The sequence below is a fragment of the Carassius gibelio genome, chromosome A20, assembly GCF_023724105.1.
Source record: "Carassius gibelio isolate Cgi1373 ecotype wild population from Czech Republic chromosome A20, carGib1.2-hapl.c, whole genome shotgun sequence".
In the NCBI taxonomy this organism is placed as follows: Eukaryota; Metazoa; Chordata; class Actinopteri; order Cypriniformes; family Cyprinidae; genus Carassius; species Carassius gibelio.
Genome location: NC_068390.1, coordinates 4,392,459 through 4,409,536, shown reverse-complemented (window position 1 = coordinate 4,409,536; position 17,078 = coordinate 4,392,459). Strand labels below are relative to the sequence as shown.

At 36.1% G+C, this 17,078-nt stretch overlaps 1 protein-coding gene across 4 annotated transcripts in view; it reads right to left on the bottom strand.

The window, feature by feature from the left end:
* Nucleotides 1-17,078, bottom strand: part of LOC127938213 (A-kinase anchor protein 7) — a 28,386-nt gene that overhangs the window by 6,378 nt on the left and 4,930 nt on the right. The window contains exon 8 of one of the 4 annotated variants that reach the window (XM_052534679.1): nucleotides 16,729-17,041. The exons of the other annotated variants lie outside the window; for them this stretch is intronic. Within the exon in view, the coding sequence (XP_052390639.1) occupies nucleotides 16,917-17,041 (125 nt within the window). The 3' untranslated portion in view covers nucleotides 16,729-16,916. Of the gene's footprint in view, nucleotides 1-16,728; nucleotides 17,042-17,078 lie in introns of those variants that run through there. 4 annotated transcript variants of the gene reach the window in all.

Sequence of the window (17,078 nt, the reverse complement as noted above, 5' to 3'; positions counted from 1 at the left end):
CTAACAAGCATCTGCCAGCTGCTCACACACTCATAATCCAGAGCAAGAGATGTCTGTGCAAATAAAAACAGCTGTGTGTGTGTGTGTGTGTGTGTGTTCGATCCATTAATCATGGTTTAATCGGTCATCAAATGCTCTGACAATTAAATGAGCTCATAATAGAGTTGACAGTGACTGTAAGCCATTACATTACTAATTACACTACCAGGAAAAATAACCACTAATTAGGTTTCACGATTCATTAACTATTCTGGTGTTTTCAACAAAGAGCTGGAGAGATTCATTTGGAGCAGAGGTCAGCATGACACGAGCTATAGGACACACACACACACACACACTTGGACATTGAACAGACTTTCATTGATTTTTCTATCAGGTAGATAATATTTTCTATCAGCTAACCCATCCCCACATTTGGTCCTCACAAGTATGGTTAAACAAGTACACACACACACACACACACACACGCACACACACACAGGATGGATGTAGTTACAGTGATTTCAGCAAATATGTCCTCTTCCTTCCTTTAATAATCATTGTGTCCAGGCAGGATGATGATTCTTATTGTATTACAGTAATGAGACTCTATCAAGGATCATCATTGAGCACGATCAGAATTAAATAAGAAACCAACATCTGGACACACAACACCAATGTCTAAAAACCCTGAACATCCGCTCCCATGATTCCTCGTCTCAGCAAGTGACACACTTCACCTCTATTCCACACAACTCTGCTTAAAGAGGTGGTCCATCCACAAACCATCATCCTGTCATCATTAACTCTCCCTCACGAGGATTACGAAAGAAGAGAAATGACGCAAGTCACAGGTCACCAGAACAGTTCAGTTTCCAGTATTCTTCAAATGATCCTCTTTTGTTTTTGGGACAATATTAGGGTGAGTAAATGATGACAGAATGGTCATTTTTGGGTGATCACTTTAATGCTGTTCATGCAAAATACGATTTCTACAATATAATGACAAATAAAAAAGGTCTTGTGATTCTGGAGTGAAAAACGGCATGTGAGATTCTCTTAAACCCACTGCATCTCACACACACACACAGTGGTGTCCCACCCAATGACCCCGGTCACATGACTGTCCAGTGCGTCCCTCAGCTCCTCTTAACCTCCTGAAATCAGATTTGATTAGCATTAGAGCCGGCCGTCCGAGGCCAGACACAATGTGAGACGTGTCTCTGCTGCTTACGCTGGGAAATGTCACACGCTGCTGACTCACACTATTACTAATGCCATAAATATTATGCAATGTTACATAACGAGCCCACAGTTCACTCTTTATGAAGCTGAAGTCCACACTGAAAAGTCTCTACAACAACAGCACATCATTAAACACTCAAAAAGATTCCTGTCCATGAAGTCCAGGCCGCTTTAGGTTTCAGGATTATTATAGTCACGACAGACTCTGATTTATGCTTTTGTTGACATTTTAGTCGTCCAGTTCAGCTCAGTTTTAGAATGTTTTTCTTTTAAATAAATACTTACTAATTTGTTTTTCTTTAACATTTGGAACTGAACTTATTGTTTTCAGCAGACTGGTTTATTGAGTTTCGCTGACAGTCAGATTAAGGGAACACTTCACTTGTAACCTATCCCTAACACTGAAGAGGCTGGGAATAAAACACTCAAATAGTTATCAAGTCTGTTAACTGGTTTACTGCCATGACACTAGAGGGAAGCTGAAATATACACACATGCCAGCCTGAAGAGATGTTTGAAGACAAACGGTCAGAAGAGTCTCTCTCTATCTCACACACACACACACACACACACACTCACACACACACACACTCTCAGTGAGTCTAAAGGTCTCTTGTGATGGCAGTAGTGATAATGAGAGAATCACTAGGGTGTGTTTAGGGTGGTACTGTGACTTCCAGGAGACTGGTTTGCGGTTTGTTAGGAAATGAGGTTGATGCAGACAGCAGGTGTGTGTTTGAGTCTATTGAACGCTAGCAAAATAACTCCAATCACTTCTCAGATGAGTGTGTTGATGTACATTTGAGCAAGAGATACTAGGAGAGAAATATTGTAAAAATACGCTTTTTTTGACCTCACGTTCACCACATTTTTAGAAACCGAAACTTTCCCATGGGGTTAAGTTCATTCATTAAAGATATTTGACCAAAGTAAAGAGTGAGACTGATCTTGTATTTTTATTGAGTTTCATCAGTCCCAGGTGTGGTGTTCACGGGTGTCAAGTGTGTGAGATGAGAGTCACAGAGCAACTATCATCGTGATCATGATCAAATAAGATTAAACACACATCTGTGTCACTGCAATGGATGCACAGAAGTGCGGATGAAGTGGCATTTAAAACTAAAATTAAATCCATAAAAAAAACGTACTTAACTGTTAACAGAAATAATACAATATTATATATATACCCACTAGGGGGCCGCGGACCACAGGTTGAAAACCAATGCCCTTGAGAATCATATCAACTTGTGGAAAATAGATTTCCAATGTCTTCTTTAACTTTAATTAATATGAAAACTGAAAAAAAAGTCAAATAAAAATTGATTGAGAATATTAATAAAAACTAGATGCTAAAGTTCAAGAACAAACTTTGATGTTGGCTTGATTCCTTGGCATTTCTTCCTTGGTTTTTGTTTTGTTTAAAATGGAGATCACAATAACATACATCAGACAACTACACATAATAACATGTTCCAGTCTATTAAAAAAATATATTCATTTAAATCATTAATTCAAACATTTTTAAAATTAATTCAGTCTCATTCATAAATTCCTGTTTAATTAATGAATGATTCACAGTTTTTTTTGATGAATCTCTTGAGTGTTCTTGAATAAATGATTAAATGAAAAAAATAACAGTCAATTTTTGCCACCTACTGGAGTAATCAACACAATCTTTATTTGAGAGCCTCCTTTCACTTTAGCCATTTTTTTGGTTATTCCGTAAAATTGGCAAGAATAAAAGGAAGAAATATTTATTCTTCAAGTATTTGCCCTTCCTCCCTAAAAAATATTTATTATTAAAATAAATAAATATTTATTAAAATTAACGATACCCAACCCTACTTAGACATGCTCATTTTATTTTATGTAGAAAAATTTAAAACTGTGGCAGTCTTAAATTGCAAATCAAGCACTTTATTTCAATGGCTACTTTCATTTTTATTGTTTTCTTAAATTATTTAAATGTATTGACACGACAGTCAGGACATTTTGTGATGACCTGATTATATCTGTCTTTTAATACGTCAGCAAGCAATGCATCATCAAGGCTGTGTTGTAGATGTTGATGAAAGCCTTTTACCCTTGCACAGTTAACCATATGCAGTACACCCATCCATATTAAGTTCAATAAATGTTCCTTTTTTAAACTGAGTCATGTAACATTTTGTATCATGGTGTCATTTTTATGATATAAATTGATTGAGAAAAAGCAGTATCTGCTTCAAATATCGGCTCAGGAAAATCGGCAGCCCTATCGGTCATCGGCTAAGGCTGATGGGAAAAAAAATCGGTATCTGCATCGGCACTAAAACAATCCAGATCGGTCGATCCCTACTAGTGTGTGTGGCGTTCTTGAGCTGGCCCCGCCACAAAAAAGTACAACAGTAATTGTTTTTGTAATATTTTTCTACAGACACTTGCTATGTTGTATTCTAATAAGAAGTTTATGACAACAAAATTGTCAATATCAGATACAGTCATAAACAAATTACAAGCAAAAGCACAAAAAGCAGGTTTGTAGATGTTTGTGTGCAGAAATTGAATAATAAAATACAAAATAAAATCACAGTTTTCATCAAGAATAGAATGACCCTTGAGAAGGATACAAAAGTTATTCAGTCATGAGCAATGAGTGATTTTCTCATTTTTGATGATTAATATAAGAGAGAGACAGCAGCTGGTGAAAAAACTGCTAAATTAAACTCTAGGACTTTCAAGGACTTTTCAAACACTACTTTTTTGGTTTGCAAGGATTCATTACTTTATTCAAACTGATTTTTTTCCCTCATGAATATGATTGACCTGAAGAATCCACTTAGCTCATGTGATATACAGATACTTGGTTCACTAGGAGAAAATATTTTAATACAATTTCTAAGATTTTTTTTTTTAAATGACAAAATGTTTGTCTTTTCATTAAAAAATGCAGTTGTATTTGGAAATATTTTATATAATCGAGATTTGTAATTAAAGATTATTTTGGTAATCAAGTAATCTACTGATTATTTTGACAATTATGTAATCTGGTATTTTTTAGTAATACAAATATACCTAAGTAAAAAACAGGCTTTAGGATGACTATTTATATTTAAAGAGCCAGTAAGATGAAAATTCTAAGCTTCCTATCACTGTTTATAAGTCCTGTACAACAGGTTTAAATCCATCCAAGGTTAAAAAACATTGTCATTTTGTCAAAATATCATTTTAAAATTACCTCAATTCTCAGAGATGCCCAAACGGTTCGCGCGAAGCTGTTCAAAAGATTCAGTTTCCTTAAACCCCACCTTTCGGTAGCATACTGTGTTCTGATTGGTCAACTGACATAGTCAGTTTTGATTGGTTGTTCCGCACACACCTCCATGGTAAAGTATGCGTTAGCATCTGTTTGGGGTGAATTATGTCTTATTCCTCTCATTTCGAAGCAAACAGTAAAATAAAAAACTTGAACAGTCTCGCTGCTTTTTTTTCTGTGTGTGTGTATTCAAGCCGCGCGCTTCAGTTTGAATCTGAATAGAGCGTTCAGCGCGGGGGCGTGGTCACGAAGGGAGACATGAAAAACAGACATTGCGTTGTTTTCATATGGATTACTTTATCACAGAATATCTGTTAGCAGCACTTGTTTAGTTTTAAAGTAGACATGTCAAGCTTTCTATAGATATCTCTCTCATGTCTCTTCGTTGAGTATTCACGGAGTTACACTTCATTTTAATGACGTGTTTGTACATGAAGATCAGCGCAGACAGGCTGCAGACAGCACACATACTGATAAGACTCTCGGGAGAAAACAAACACATAACTTCATAATCATACTTCGTGTTGTGATTCGGAGATGCTTGTCCATCTAAATAAAGTTGGTAATGAACCATCTTTTATGGCCAAACGCTTTGAAAATCCCGCTGTACTCACCGAGATTAGAAAAGCAGTCATCAGTGAAATGTTGTGAACACAACAAAAGGGATTTGTTGTACTGCTCTGGTATTGTGGTGAAAATGAATTTTAGGGGGCAGGTCAGAGTTCCGTTTCTCTCCAGACGGTAGGCGGAGATTATTATGCAAAGTGCTCCTAGTGACGTACATAGAGATGGGCAAAAGATTTGAAATCTATAACGACTCGTTTCAGCGATTCAGAGTCGACTCCTTACTTTAGAAGCCAATAACTTTATAAATCGTGTACTTTTTGGTTTTGCACATTGTTTACACTGATGGACAGCTACATCATACACTGTAATACAGGTAATTTTTGATTTCCCATCTGTGTGGCTCTTTAAACTAATGATGAGACAATAATAATTGGTTCAAATAAAGAATCAAAACAAATTATATGGTTTTATGGAACAACCCTGATAAAATAGGTCTACATTATGTAATATGCCTAAACAAAATATGAACATAGCCAATTTAAGTTTAATATCTATTATAAAAAACAGCCTGGCGATGCTTCACTTTACAGCGTGATTGAAGGACGTTTAAATCATGTAACTTCAATATTTGGCCACCTGCAAACTCAGAGCGAGGGTCTGAACTTTTATTTTGAAATCACGATCTACAACAAATCGCATACTTAGAAATAAGTTGATGAATTCTCCTTACAGTACGTCACGAATCTAGTGAGATAACATGCACTGTTTTCCCAGATGAATGTTAAGGAACACAGACTCACAGCACGTGCAGAGGAAGAGTTTGTGTCCTGAGCTGCTGAGATGGAGATGTGCTCCACGCTTGTAAAAGCTAACAGTGCAACACAGAACAACATAAAGCTTTATTTGCATTTCCAAATGAATCCCAAATGAACAGCACATGCAATAAAAGTGTGCACAATTGAATGCAAGCACTATCAAAGGTTTTACTGCAAACACAACTTTATACTAATATCACGAGACCGCTTTTCACCTCAAGCAGTAATAGCGTGAGATACCGTGTACAGCTGAAAGCCAAGTGAAACGGCTCTGTATTTATATCAGATGCGCTGCATCAATTTTGTGTAAAAAGATTGTTTTATTGAGGGGAAAAATAACACTCATTTCAAATAAACTGCCCTTTAAAAAGTCAAGTACTTTTCAAGTACCTAAGGGCTTTCCAGGACTTAAATTTCATCAAGCACCTTGTACGAACCCTGTTTAAATGTTCAAATCCAATATAAAGATCCCGTCAGATTAATTTCTCAACAGTTTGTTCAAACAGACATAAACGATGATATTCACCAAGCTATCATGTATTTAGAAGTAATCTTGTATGAGTGTAGTGTTCAGAGACACAACGCAGATCTCAGTGACACACTAAACAGATCACAAGCACCTAATTTAGCTCTTTAATATGTTATTATACTTGAATTGTGTCAAATCTCTTGAATGTTTTAATTTACAAGGCTTTAAAACGCATGCAAGAGCTGACAGATCAGTCATCTGTCCCGAGTGTCTTTCCCATCTGACAATCATTATTAATAAGCCTCGACCTGGTGAAGATCAGATATGCTGGTTTAGCTTGTTAGTGTGAATTAAATATATGTATTTATTTGTAAATTTATTTATTTAAATTCTATTCAATCTGTTTTTTTAAACAGACTGTATTGCTTTCAAAACATTCAAACCATAATCTTTAAAATGACTTTAAGCTTCAAAATACTTAAAACTGTCAACTCAGACAAACTTTTTCTAACGATCTGGTCTGGCTTTCTCAAGGCAACTTCATAGTTCGTCTTGAACCTTTTGATCTACTTTATACTGTATTTATTTACAGAAGTATATGTGAGTATATGTGTATGATGTGATGAGTTGTGAATAGTGCTATACAAATAAAGCGGACACCTGGCATCACTCAGGGCCACAGTATTTCATTACTACACACCACATTCAATATTATATCCATCATTAGTCCATCACCACTCCAAACCATACACAACATGTGCTTTAATCCAGAGTCACTAACCCTGAATGGAACTATTACTACATGAAAGCCAAAGGCAATCATCGTTTTAGCCATTATCATCAGAAACAGTGTCATATGGAAACAATTGATTAACATCAGTCATGAATATTGAAGCGGCTTCTCCAAACAAACACGGTCACCTCTCACCTTATCACTGCATCAGCAGACACACTGATCAGATACTGAGCACAGACGCTTACACAGAACAAACACACCGCTCATCTGAGCAGGGCACAAACCTGCCCATAAACCATCATCCACATACAGCTCTAAGCTAACACAAGACAACAAGTCAAACGAGAGATCACTGAAAACATGTGCACGCTCATGAGACAATCTCCAAATAAATGATGATAAAAGTGAGACTTGTTAGCATTACCCAAAACAACTGCCAAAACATAATGTGCATTAACTCGAATAATAGCCCTAAGGAAACTAACTATAAATGTAAATGTGTATAAAGTTTTGCAAACAAAAATTTAAGTATTGAGGAAAAGTAAATTAGCTTTTTGCAAACAAAAAAAAAACTGCAAAAGAAAAAGTACTGGGAGAAAAGTTTTGCAAAAAAAAAAAAATTGCAAAACAAATGAAACAGCTCGAAATAATGATTTTGCAATACATATTTTCCATGGTCATATCTATTAGTTTGTTTGCAACACTGCTTTCATTTTGAGTCTAGTTTGAGCTTGTGATACCGTTTTCCTTTGCGCTTCATTTTTCTGTGCGTCACGCTTTATGGCACGGTTTTGACGTGGGGGCGGAGTCAAGGGACGGGGGCGTGTACAACATGCCTCCCTGGAAGTGACATCATCAGCCCGAGACACATCAAACTGATCCAGGTCCTGTCATTATGAACAGAGACTTCTGAGTGGATAGTTTCTTTTTATTCAATAGCATTAAAACATTCATGTTTTCATTTTAGTAACTTTATTAACAAATGTGTGTATTAGCAGCATTTGCTCAAGTTAAAGAAGTTTTTAACATGAACATCTGCTGTTTATTTCTCTGGATGTGCACACTTTTATAGCATTAAAATGTGTTTTGTTTCATTTGATTAACTGCATGTGCATTAGGGATATGCCGGTATCAAATTTTCCATGTTGCGATTAATTGATAATACTTTTATCACGGTATACGGTATTATCACGGTATTGACATTTTGTTTTAAAAAAGTGGTCATAATACAGTATAACAGGTTAAATAATCGTTTTTTTCTTATAACAAAAATAACTAATCATTTAAAACAAAGCAATACATAAAAATATATAAAAGTTAAATGTTTTACACATTAAAGTGCAAAAGAACTATAAAAACCAATAGGTATCACTTTACAATAAGACCTCATTAGTTAACCTTAGTTAATGCATTAACATTCAAGGCAAGGCAAGTTTATTTATAAAGCAAATTTCATACACAATAGTAATTCAAAAAGAAAGTAAAAAAAAAAAAGTCATGAAGAAAAATAATCAGAAAAATAAAACAAGCAAATGAAAATGAAAATGATTTGATGAATTGATTTAAAATGAATTTAAGACAGTTTAAACACAAAAAATGATTTTACATAAAATACAGTGCAGTACGTAAAATATAGTGTAATCAGTTCGGACATTGCATGGTGTTCATTCAATAAATGCACAGTTAAACAATGAGTAATAGCTACATTTGATATAGATGTTATTAATCTTTGTTAAAAAATACAAGTCTTAGTTCATGATAGCTCATTAAATAACACAGTTGCAACTTTCAATTTTAACAACGTGTTATTAAATATTGGAATACCTAAGATTAATGAATGTTCAGAATAATTTTTTCATTGGCACTTTATGCTAACTAATGAAGCCATAATGTAAAGTGTGAATAAACAATAAAAGATCAAAACACTTTCAAACAATATTTAGGGCATTTGTAGTCCATATTTTAATAAAATTAATGTTTGAAGATAAATAGCCTATTAAGTCTAAATATTTCAGTAGTTGGCTCTGTAATAAACACCATAGGGAAAACACAAATCTGAATGGTTATTTAAGATGATTTAAATATGGTTTAGAAAGTAGCAGCTGCTTTATTTACTGTGTTTACAGGGTAAGGGCTGCAGTTTAGCGCCATCTGCTGTCAGAGAGTGAATGTGCTTTCATTCAGCGCGTCTCTCATGTGTTCCTCATGTGCTTCTCATGCGTGCTTGTTTACATCAGAGCCATGCGCTCTTTCAAGCAGCATACAGTGATGTTGTGCAGTTTAAGCAGCTGATGGGAATACTATTCTTAAAATGCATTCCAAATTCAGAATAATTTATAATGTATATTTATTCACTGTATTTAGAAATGCCCACGATAACAATATTGTGCATATTAATCACCGCAATATATCGCATTACCGAATACCAGCACATGTCTAATGTGCATTAACAGTGTTTGTTTAAAATCTCTTAACTTGTGGAGTACGCCAGTGCACAGAAGCATCTTTGTTCACATTTGTTCAAGGTTACTGCTAGTTTTAACGATGCTTTTGGAAAACGCAGCCCTGAAGAGGAGAGTGATGAAGAGGAGGCATCCCCGTCCCTTGACTCCGCCCCCACGCCAAAACAGTGCCACAAAGAGACACGTGCAAAAAAATGAAGCGCAAAGGGAAAACGGTATCACAAGCTCAAACTAGATTGACACGCAAAATAAAAGCAGCGTTGCAAATAAATTAATAGATATGACCATGGAAAATATCTATTGCAAAATCATTGCTTTCGCGTTTCATTTGTTTTGCAATTCTTTTTTTATTTTTTTTGTTAAAACTTAATTTTTTCTCCCAATACCTTTTCTTTTTTGCAGTTCTTTATTTTTGTTTGCAAAAAGCTAATTTATTTTCCTCAATACTTAAATTTTCGTTTGCAAAACTTTATATTTTTGCGTATATATATATATATATATATATATATATATATATATATATATATATATATATATATATATATATATATATGGCATTATATTGACTCCATAACTATAATCAAATTCATCTACCTGCATGAATTGCCATAGACATAAACTTGGGAGTAGTTCTTCCGTGGGGATGTGTGCAGTTCTGTTTATTAACCGATAGAGCAACAAAATTTACACAGTGTTGCTTTAATCTTTAAACAAAATTCACACGTTAACGTATGCAGTGAATTTTTTTCAGCTTGATGCGTTCAAACTGAGAAAAATTCACTGCATGGGTTAACGTATGAATTTTGTGAGCACTAAAAATAGATTTTAAGTAAACATTTATTTCATGTAAGCAATGGTTATGGTCTGCTGCAGTTGGATGTTTTTAAATGAATATCGACAATAATGAAACATTATTGAAAATCAGAATAAATCACATTGTGTCATGCCCTTGTGAATCAGCTTGAGTTTGCATGATCTAAGCATAACCACGACTCAATCACCATACCACAATACTGTATCAATGCTAAATATTATATACAGTAATGTGAACTGAACCCCAAACTGGAACAGAAATACACAAGAGAAGCATTATGGTGAGAGACATCTTTCCTCGACCATATCCAGGGATTCTGAGCACTGTGTGGATGTGAAGCAGACAGGGATGCTCTCAGATCAGAAAGATGCAGAAGTGAGGAGCGTGGTTCTTGGAAATGTGTGGATGAGTTGTGTAGGAGGATTAGAGAGCTGAGCTTATCCTAGATGAGCCGCGGTCAGACAACATCACCACACTGTGTGTGTGTGTGTGTGTGTGTGTGTGCGTGCTTAACACTGATAGCATTACAGGATTTTAACAATACATCTATGAAGCAATCACATCACAATAATACTGTAACCAGCTGTTAGACCAGGACAGTGTGGCAGAAAAATGTCATCTATTAAGCATGCATATAAAATACAACTCTGCAGAGAATATGGATCTCACAAAAACACCTCAGTTTCATTCAGAAGCCTAAACTAAGCCAAAATGAACAATTTGTTGCAGATGTTGATATTTATATGATGAAATTCTGATGCTTGTAATGTACAGTAAATCAATTCAATGCAATCAAAATCCATGCAATGCAATTCAATGATGATTGAGAGATGAACAAACAAATGTTCCTCAAAAACCTATTGATCAGATTCAAGACTCGCTGATTTAAAAAAATAAAAGATTTGCAAAGAATCAAGTAAAGTTGAGCTGTTTCAGTGACTACTGTTTCTTAAAAGCATCTTTCTCTCACTGATGGGCATTCACATATGATGCATTTGGCAGACGCTTTCATTAAAAGTGACTCAAGATCAGTTCATGCATTCCCCGGGAACCCAACTCATAAGCCTGGTTTGAGCTGTATTTGTATGTAATACAATGTATTATATGTAGTTGTGTATTCTGATTCAAACACAGATCTGTGGGTGGACAGGAGCGTGAATGAGAAAGAAATGTGTTGTTTTCTAGAAATATCTGAACAGGATACCTGCACAATACTTCAGCAATCCTCTGTCTGGGAATCAAGGTAAGCTACTTGTACACAACCATCACCAGCACCAGCAAACTACTCCGTGACTTCTATATGCACACGAGCTCTTCTGATTGGCTAACCTCCCTGCATGTATAATGAGGGACCACAAGTTCAAGTTAATGAACAGATGTTGGTGGACAAATGCTAATGAGCTGATGTTTGTTATGTCAGTCTCAGTTTCTGGTTATTCTGTTTGACTGAAGAGGAAGTCTGAGTTCAGTATCAAGAACACACACACACACACACACACACACACGTCTGCGGGAGTGAGCGAGCAGCAGGATGTGTGTCAGACGAGCATCAGAAACACATCTGAGAGGATCAAACAGACTGCTTGCACTGAGCCTCGTGACACACTTCTGTTTTGAAATAATGCAGCTCAGTTATTTCTGGTTATGTGTATTTTCTATGTGCTGTAATCATCTAATTAGAAGACGGGAGAAGAGATCTGATGAAGGACACTGGTGCAGAATGTTCCAAACTCAGAGTAACGTGAGGTTTTAATCCAGCGTGAGCCGATGTGATAGAGGGAGTCTGGTGAAGACGTGTGATCGTTTCAGCACGGGGTGATATCAATACCAACACTTGATTTATTATTCTACCATTCTGTCATTTTTCATTCACAATCATTCAGCTTTTTAATCATTTTTAGAAAGGAAAATTTAAAGTAATATGACATTGCTAAAAACACACATTATTTTCCTCGTACTGTACATGATTGTTTCTCCTCTATGCCCCGCCTTCTGAAACACGTCGATTTTTACAAAGCTCATCATTCTGAAAAGTGAGGTGTGCTGATTGGCCAGCTATCCAGTGTGTTGTGATTGGCTGAATACTGCAAGCGTGTGATGAAATCTTACGCCCTCACCATACTGTGATGTGTGTCCCGGCGTAACAAGACAAAACCAATAAAACTCATTACTAATGAGGCATTTGTTGATAATGACATATACTGTGTTTTTATGTGTTGTGTATCGCACATTATAATGTAGTTTATATGTGTTGTGCATTATAAACATAAAACCATCTCTGCATTTGTGATCAGAGAAACCACAAGCGCTACTCTACACTGCTCAAAACTAGCGTTTATATCATCAGTAGCTAATTTTTAAGAGAAAGGAAAAATTGTAATTGCATCATATGACCCCTTTAAAAGTGAAATATTAGGGAGAATCAATTAATAATGAACAATTTACTGCCATTGTGTAAATCATATGTAATCCATACCAAAGTAACTGTTAGAAGCATTTTAAACTGTAAGCACTTGATACTGGTAATCTGATTATATAACCCAGATTACATGAAATCAGTCTCTGCCCAGATCTGCCACGTTCTGTCCTCCAAACAGACGGATATGAACACAAAGTGCATTTGATCAAATATAATGAATGGATACAGTAGGCCATGCTTTACATTATGTGCAAAAAAGGGATAAACACACAAAACATTAAATTATTAAACATTAAAGCAAGCTAAAACCACGAAATAAAAAAAAAGAATACAACCAAAAACAAATGCAAAACGCATGTAACCGTACCGATCACAGCACTGCATTTACATGCTTCATTTGTTCCTACGGATCAGATTATTTCAGGTCCACAGACCTCCTTTCAATCCATTCAGACGAGCTCAGTCAGATCATCAGATGTGTTTACATCAGCCAGACTCAATCATTGACCCATTATAGATCGATTCTTTCAGAGGCATTCGAAAGTAGCCATTGATGCACAGACAAAAGCATATCCAATGTCTACTAAAGAGAACAACAATCTTTTGTGTCCCCGAAAGATTTCGACCTCAGTGGAAATGAATTAACCCTAAACAAAAGCTTAAGGAACAAAATCCCAATGTGTCTTTGAGAGACGGACACTGACTGACCGCCTGAAGAAACGTATTTGTGCTCGTTCTGACCTTCTTATGGTGACCCCAGAGACGTCCGAGGAGCTCCACAGAGTTACTGCAGTGACACAAACCATGCTGTGAGAGACTGACTGACCGTTTCAGATCAACACTGACCTCTAGTGTCTTCATGTCCACATCAGCACTCTTCCTGTACTGTACATCTGATCTGTGAGATCAGTGGGTGTTTTTCTGAACATCTGACAGACATGAGACATCAATATAATGAACTGGGATTCATTAAAGCAATGAGGTATGTCGTTAGGACACAAAGCGGAGTGACTAAACCCTCTTAGCCGTCATAAATTCACTGGGCTCATTACTTTTATAAAATGGTTGTTCCATATATGTAGTAAGGATTCACTAAATAAAGTGTAATGATATTAATAAACACAGTATTCTTCCACCAAACAATGTAGCTCCTCAGAAACAGTTGTGGCTGCTACAAAGTGGTTGCCGAGCGACACACGGACGTAAACAAAGGTGTGTGTTACATTGTGGAGTAATTTACCACAGCTTTGAAACTTGGCTCAGCCAATCAGAATCAAGGAGCGGAACGATCATTTACTGAGCATTAGTAGACTGCACTGCTTTAATCCAGGGAGAGCTCAAAGGACTCACATTTAATCTGATTCAGACGATGAGCAAACAACGACAGAAACACAGCAGATATATCAAGATCAAGCTAACACTTTACCATAAGCTCTCTCTGTTAGCACAGGCTTACTGTAATGCATGCGAGTAAATGACATTAGTTACTGTACTCAAGTATCTTTTCGGTTACTTAGTTTTTTTTATTATACCTTTATTTAACCAGGGGAAAAAATCCCATTGAGATAGATATCTCATTTACAAGTGAGCCCTGGCCAAGGTAACAGCACACAGTGAACATGATAGAAACAGACAAAGTAAAATAAGTACATAAAACAATAATCACAAAGTGTCACGATTCAATTAAGAACAGGTACAGACCGTTTGGAGTGTCTGGTTAAGATATGGACTTAAACCACTGATCTATAATATACAACATATACTTATGCATATATATACATAACATATATATATAGATTAGTGACTTAAACTCATTGACTGAAATAAGTACAGTTTCAGTAATCTTTGAATCTCATTCCAGGCAGTGCACTATAAATAAACGTGTTTTTTCCAAACTCTGTCTTCATTAAGGGAACATATCTATTTGAACACAGTTTATACCTTTGACTATTAACAGTTAATAGACTAATCCTATACAGAGGAAGCTGTTCAACTATGACCTCATACACAAGTATAAGCCAATGCTTGTATCTTCTTAAGTGAAGTGAGGGCCAACCTACCATTTCATACAATACACAGTGATGAGTGTAATAATCTGTACGAGATATACATCTAAAACAGAGTGATAAACAGAGTCTAATTATTGTAAAAGAGCCTTAGTGGTATTTCTGTAAAAAACATCTCCATAATCTAAAACAGGTAAGAAGGTAGCTTCCACAAACTTACTCCTGGCTGACTGTGAAAAACAGGCACTATTCCGAAAATAAGACCCCAGCTTTAACCTGAACTTAGATAACAATGGTAAAACATGTAACTTGAATGATAAGTCCTCCTCCAACACAAAGCCTAGGTGTTTGAAGGAGGAGACCAGTTCTTGTATTGTAAAGACGTGATGGAGAAGATTCACACTTATGTTTCCTAGAAAAGACCATGCATTTTATTTTCTTATCATTCAGAACTAGTTTTAGAGAGAGGAGGTTGTGCTGAACTATTACACATGCTTCCTGCAACTTTGAAATACAACTATCAATGGAGGACGCAAAACAATAAATTATAGTGTCGTCTGCATAGAAATGAATGCTTGCATCTGTTAGATTATCACCGAGATTGTTAATTTATAATGTAAATAACAGGGGACCCAAAATGGACCCTTGTGGCACACCAGATTCAATACTGAGCCTATCAGAAAGAAGCCCCTTAATTTGCACCCTTTGGCACTTATCAGTCCTATTAGTAATGAGACTATCATTTACTAAAGTTTGATCAGGGAAATCATTAGATAACGTAGAAGGCGAAAGTGATTTGATGGTTTTCCAAATCCAATAGGATTATTAAGATTTTGTGCTATTTCATTTAGATAATATTCAGATTTTGATCTACGAATAAGAGCTGTACATTTGTTTCTCAATATTCTAAATGCTACCCAATCTCTATCTATATCTGATTTCCTCGCTGTGGCCCAAGCCAAGTTTCTTTCATGAAGGAGTTCAGATCATTCGTTTGAGAACCCAGGATTATCACGGCCCTTTACTCTGAATCGTCAAAAATAAAGTGTGAATATACTGCCCTGCAGTGGTCACATCGGGTATTAGAAACAAATGATCCCAGTCAGATGCCAACAGCTCATGCAGAAACCCTTGAGTATCAAACCATTTAAAGCTCCTTTTTGTAATACTTCTAGGTTTTACTTTGGGAATTTTACAATTCCTTATAGCGACTATAGTACAATGATCACTGACATCAGGAAAAACCCCTGTATAGGTGTATTTGTGCGGTTTATTAGTTAGTATAATATCTATTAAAGTGGACTTGCTACGGTTCTTATGATTAGATCGTGTAGTTCAATCAATAAGTTGAGTAAGATTTACAGAATCAAAATATGCTCTGAATTGATCTGAATTTGATGTCCACCAATTCCAATTCAAATCACCCAATAATACAAGATCTTTAGAAAGCATCACTGATAGCTGCAGGTGGTCTACAACAGCCAGCTATACACAGATGACAATCCTTTCCATATTCCAGGTCGATAGCCAAAAACTCAAACTGTTTAGGGAGAGAAACTGATTTCAGAACAGTTGCATGAAAATTTTCCGATCAGCTCGAAAAACATTATACCCTTCTAATGCAATGTCGTGGTTTGAGATTGATTTTTTTTAGCCATGTCTCAGAGATAACTAGAATATCTGTTTGGTTGTCTTGGCCCACACTTGTACTTGGTCTAATTTTGGGAACAGGCTGCGAACATTTAAGTGTACAATGCCAAGGCCTGATCTATTTAAGAAATCCAAAGCAGTTGAAACAATTCCAGCTGGACCAGGATTTGGATTAATACAGGCCATTAAAAGCAACAACAACATCAGGTATCACTGCCTTAGATGTTTTGATGGAGGGCTACATTGTTCATTACAAGAGTCCAGGAGAGAGTTCGACAAGAAAAGAGTTTTTCTGAGTATCAAAGATTTCAGCAACTTTCACACAACTTCATTTTTGAGAAGTATGTGTACACTTCACTCCAGTACATTTGTGATGCAACTGATCTGCTTTGTGCTCTCACCTCCTGTCTGACATGGGAATGTGAAAAGTGCTCCATTGTCTATTAGGTTTGCTTCTAGTTAGTTATTCGATGTTATAAGAACTGGGTGTGGCTTCATGACTGTGTGATACGTGTCTCCACCAATCACTGCACAGACTCCACATGATGTCATCAGTGCAGGATGACAGACGGACAAACCATCTTCTAGAGAGGACAGAAGTGGTTTTTACTGAACATTGCA